The 5,523-nt window shown below is 39.4% G+C and overlaps 1 protein-coding gene across 1 annotated transcript in view; it reads right to left on the bottom strand.

Annotated features, from left to right (window-relative positions):
* Nucleotides 1–3,233: 3,233 nt before the first annotated feature.
* Tprg1 (tumor protein p63 regulated 1) overlaps nucleotides 3,234–5,523 on the bottom strand; it is a 107,660-nt gene continuing 105,370 nt past the window's right edge. The window contains exon 5 of the mRNA XM_021185635.2: nucleotides 3,234–3,428. Coding sequence (XP_021041294.1) covers nucleotides 3,234–3,428 — 195 coding nt within the window. The remainder of the gene's footprint in view (nucleotides 3,429–5,523) is intronic.

The raw sequence follows: 5,523 nt of genomic DNA, 5'->3' as shown, positions 1-5,523 counted from the left end.
CTGGCATGAAAAGTTAAAGTATATTACACCAGTCAGCATGTTTTTAAATGAAAGAGCTGGCAGAGAGACACTGCCTGTTCTGAGACAACAGAAGGAGACTTATGTGAGATGTATCAAAAGCCTGTGAGGATTTCTGTTATGGGAATTCAAGCAGATTCTGAAGGAAGCCTCATTACAAATTTGTATACGAAAACCAGAATGAAACAAAGACCAGACAAGAAAGACCAGGTTTACAGGGATGTGTTTTGAGTTTTAAGGTTCTTATATCCAGTCTAGTTTCAAAATAGATGTAGACTTTCCATTTGGGAGGCACTAGTGGAATATTTCAGATGACGAAAGGAGAGATTCAGGTACACACAAGGCTCCCCGGGTCTGCGGTTGTCAGCTGAGCACAGGAACAAAGAGCCCAGTGAGAACACAAAGCATCAATAATAGTAGCTGCACGTGACAAAGACAGAATTCCTGTCGGCAACTGAATTGAGTTACTCTGCATGGCTCCGCATGGGTCTCTGGCAGAAGTCCTGTTAGATAGGCAGGAACTTAATGTTTTCCGTGTCAGTGAGATGGTTTGACATCATTTCACTGAGGCTCCACATCTGAGAAATGATCATAAACGGCCCCCAGATTGGATATTAGAAAATTAACCAATAGGAAAGTTAAAGTAACTTTATAGGAAATCACATAACTGCTTAAGTTCTTTCCAAAACAGGTATCTAATTATCTGAGTGTTTAGCAACAACTGTTTAGAGAATTTTTATATTGACTTTCCAGATATTGTACTACACCAATGCTGTTCGAAGTGTACATGCTATCTAATAACAGTGTATCAAGTGAGTTGAGGGTCCAGACATCAAGAAGTCGTCCTTCAGTTTTTGGATATTTACACCGACAAGATGTTCATGTTTACGTAGAAACATCTCTCAAATTCCTGAGAGCTCTTTCTTATGGCTAACTCAGAGAAAGTTTTCATGGAAGTTCTATGCTTGCTCTTGAACCTATGAAACAGATAGTAGACCTTAGGATTAAGGAACCTCTCTTCCTCTGCTTCATTCCGAGTAGCTTTCACTGAGGATGTTACACTGTGTCCTATAGAAAGTCACGTAGGGATGTCTGACTGAGCTTTGCAAGAGGGACAAACATACACAAAGAAATTAGTCATCAAGGGGAGCCTTAAACAGTAACTCAAGAGAACAAGCCAGACATTTCAGAGGCTTCTGCCAGAAAATGCTACTACCTGGAGGCATATGGGGGGTTTCAGGCACCAATATTAAAATAATTGGCCAATAACGCCTTCTTCAGAAGTGTTGCCAGAACTATTGAATGACTTTTCATTCCACTACTGTTGACAGGACAGCTAAGGATTTCAACATTTCCTCTCAAGGTCTCAATAGAAGTTCCTTGCCTTAGGGACATGAACAATGTTTGCCATCGCAGGGTGAAGAAGTAGGTGTGACAAAGAGGGACAGAGGAAGGAACAAAATAGTAATGGAAGCAAAGAGAACAAAACAAGGCTGTTCAAGTTCCAGTTTTGAGTGTGTGCACCAAACTGATAACCGACTGTACCTAAGTCTTTGATTCTGAGGAAGTAAGGTTTCTTAAAAGAGATACACTGAAGAATGAATTAGCTATGACTTTCAACCTTAACATCAAGGTAAGCATTTCAACGTTGAGTCTCAGGGGAGACAGATAAAACAAAACAAAGCAATCAAACAAGCAAACAACAAACAGCATCAACAAAACCCTTCCTGCAAGAATGTTTATCCCAGAACTTGTGTCTCTAGCTGCATATGTATCAGAAGACGGCCTCTTGGTCATCACTGGGAGGAGAGGCCCGTGGTCTTGCGAAGATTATATTCCCCAGTACAGGGGAATGCCAGGGTCAGGAAGCGGGAGTGGGTGGGTTGAGGAGCAAGGCAGGGGAAGAGTATAGGAGACTTTCAGGATAGCATTTGAAATGTAAATGAAGAAAATATCTAATAAAAAAGAATGTTTATAGTGATCCATTCAGAACTTCTATGATAAAGAAATGAAAGATTTAAAATTTTAAAAAGAAAGAAACTAAAAGAAATGGCACAGTGCCCTGGGTTGTTCAAAGTTACAGCTAAGTCAAGAGGACAGAAGACATGAAAGGGAAAAGATGGGTAGGAAATGAACAAAGACAAATGTTTTAGAATTATGCTCTCAATCCAAATCCTCTGAAATCACAAACTCAACCACAGGGGGAGTCAGCCCGTGTCCCCAGCAGCCACATTGCTCTTGCGTTTTCTGTTTCCCAAGCTGACATTCCAAAAAGGATTTCATTAGACGAGGGTATGTCATTGAAACATACTTGCAAAACAAAGCTGCCAAAGAGAATTGACCAGCTAGAATGTTCTGATCAAAGTGTGCTTTAAGGAACTGACAGTAAGGTACATGACTAACTGAAAAAAGCCTTGGCGTGGGGAATCCTAATTAAGAGACCATGGTAACAATGGAAGATTTGACCCAACACTATGAGTGAAGGAAGGAATTCAGGAAGGTGGGGTAATATTTTTCCTTTTTCTCTTCAGTGCTAAGAACCAAATTCAAGACGTTGTGCAAGTTGGGCAAGCTCTATGCTAACGACTTATACCTCTAGCCTTAGGAGAATGTATTTTAAACTTGGATACAATCATGCTATATAACATATCCATGTATTAGTATAAGGGGATGCCTTTGGCATAGAGTTCAAACCAAACAAAACTGGCAAGTTTTGGGGATAGATTATAAAATACACCACAGAGAAATCTGGATTTGGAAAATGCTGAGGGCAAGGGGGCGGGCATTGGAAACACTGACCTAGGGATGACTTACAGATACAAGGAAGAGCCTAAATCTTGGGATAAATATCTGAGAAGGAACTGTGAATTGGAGTGCCCTCATAAACAGTAGCTAAAGTAACAGAGCCAGTGGGAGCCTAATGAGAGTAAAACAGGGTTTGGGAAATAAAAACAAAGATGAGGAAAGTTATCTGTAGATGTGAGGAAAGTTAACATTTTAGCAAATTGAAATGTAAATTGCATCATAGATGGAAATTCAATTTCTCTCATATAAGATCTAAATGGTCTACCAGTCTAATCAAACTTTTAGATTTCCTAAAACACTTTTAAGTCAGTCCTTTAAATATTATCTGAAAATAACTACAATAACCCAAAAAGGTAGTGAATTTAAGCAAATCGGTTGTCTATAGATGATATATTTTATAACAAAGAGTCTCAAAAGCCAATACTCCCACGAGCAAGGGAATAGCCAAGTTTGTTGCGGTTTCCAATGAATGACATGAGCCCTGTGTAGGTCTCAATCAGTATAGGTTGGGTTAACACCACCAGTTCCTTTCCACTTCCAGATCCAGCAGAATTCTTGTGGGCATTCTCGATAGCTGGAACAAGCTTAGAGGTGAACTCAGACAACTGAAAACAAAAGCAGAAGCATAAAGTTAGTGACTCCAGGGAAGCTCAGGAATGTCCCTTCCCTCGTCATTCCCCAGGTGGGTGATGTCCCAGCTGAGGTCAGCAAGTCTTCCTTTGTAACCATGAATGGCTTCTCAGAAAAGTTGGCATTGCTTGTGCTTGGCATTTAATATAATACTCAGCCAATGAAGCTTGCACATAGTAAAATTATCTGCCTTATTTATTTTTCATTATTCATAACTTGTACAACATTAAAGATTCAGCTTAATATTTGCCAGTAGTCTATTATAAATTAGACATTTGTTAGGCATCGCTGAATTTGAAAGCCAAATATGAACAACTGCTACCTTCAAAGTCAATTGAGTAGTCTACGAAATACACCAACTGTAGTAATGCAAAGGTCATTATAGTAAGTAGGAAAAGAGACAGAAAATGCCTATGAACACAAAAGAGGAAACACCATGCACAGTTAGAGGATATGAGGAATGATGGCAAAAGGGGACCCCAAGGCAGTCCTGAGAGATTAGCAATATTCCTGCGGGTAGAAGTGAAGTTCAGCAAGTTAGGGCCTACAGATGGGCAGTGTGTCTTCCAGCTCAGCCTCCTTCCTGCCATGTGGAATCGCTCATGCCTCTCTCTACTACAAAGGCGCAGACACAGAACACATTGAATCTCAGAATTCCAAACCATATCCCTTAAGCACAATACTTGAGCAACAATGTGTAAATTTTGTTATTGATTTTCTTATTTTTGAGAACTACATATATGAATATTACAGCAACATCACTCCTGTCTCCCCATAGCCCACAAACTCCCCACATGCTTCCTCTTCCTTCCATAATTCATGACCTCATCTTCTTTATTATTGTTACACAAGGTACACATATATGTATATATATGTACACATATACCATATAATATATGTATTATATATTATATAATGTATATATATATATGGAGAGAGAGAGAGAGAGAGAGAGAGAGAGAGAGAGAGAGAGAGAGAGAGAGGGCATTTAGAGGTGTTCTGGGCTTACCATCTGGCATTGGACAACCTATGTGGGAGCTTGTCCCTGGAGGAAAATAATTCTCCCCTCTCTCTGCTACCATTGAGCACTAGTGCCAGTAGGGACAGGACCTTTGAAGTTTCATCCTATCCATGTCCTTAATTTCATCCTATCCATAATGATCTCATTATTCACGTCTTGTTATGGATACCTTTTTCTTGAAAATTCAGGCATTCGTATTTCCTATCATATCAAAAAAAAAGACACTATCTAGAAGCAGGCATCTTGGTCTGCTAGCTCTTACAATCTTTCTAGTTCTCTTCCCTCTTCCTCAATGCTCCATGAACCTTAGTTGTATGGTTGTGCTACAGATATATAAACTGGGGCTGAGCATTCAAGGGACACTTATTCTCTTCGTTTTGATCAGTTGTGAATCTATGTAAAAGTCTCCATCTGATCCCAAAAGAAGGTTTGATGAGAAATGAGAACTACACTTATTGTGACTATATGAGTTAATACTTAAAATATAGTTACAAACAATTCTTTTGAAAATCAAAAAGGCACTATTAGCAATGTCAGTGTAATAGGCAACTTTGCACTGGAGACAAGAGTTGAGGAAGGAAGGAAGGAAGGAAGGAAGGAAGGAAGGAAGGAAGGAAGGAAGGAAGGAAGGAAAGCTAAGCAGATAACCTGCTTCAATCTTTTCATTCAAATCCATGTGATATTTTTATTCTTTTCATTAAGCTTAGTTTAAAGTCATATTTTACTTTAAAAGGAAAATTATTAATTAAAAAAAACACTGAACTTCTATCTAACTTGTACAACCCATAATTCAATCCACAACATTTTGTGCTTTCCATTTTCCTTCCATGTTTGAAAACCACGTCCAAGCCTCCCACGTCTGTAATGCTTCCTGCATACCCAATTTAAAACATTGGTTTTCTTCTGGGACTGAAGCGATGGCTCAGCACTTTGGAGCATTTGCTGCTCTGGCAAAGTACCTGGGTTCAGAGCCACATGGTGGCTTACAACCATCTCTAGCTCCAGTTGCATAGAATCTGACACCCTCTTCTGCTATCCAATAGCACTGT

The sequence above is a fragment of the Mus caroli genome, unplaced genomic scaffold, assembly GCF_978045245.1.
Source record: "Mus caroli unplaced genomic scaffold, Mus_caroli_1 scaffold_17, whole genome shotgun sequence".
NCBI classification, from domain to species: Eukaryota; Metazoa; Chordata; class Mammalia; order Rodentia; family Muridae; genus Mus; species Mus caroli.
The sequence above is the reverse complement of the archived record's forward strand: the minus strand, read 5'-3'. Positions and strand labels throughout refer to the sequence as shown.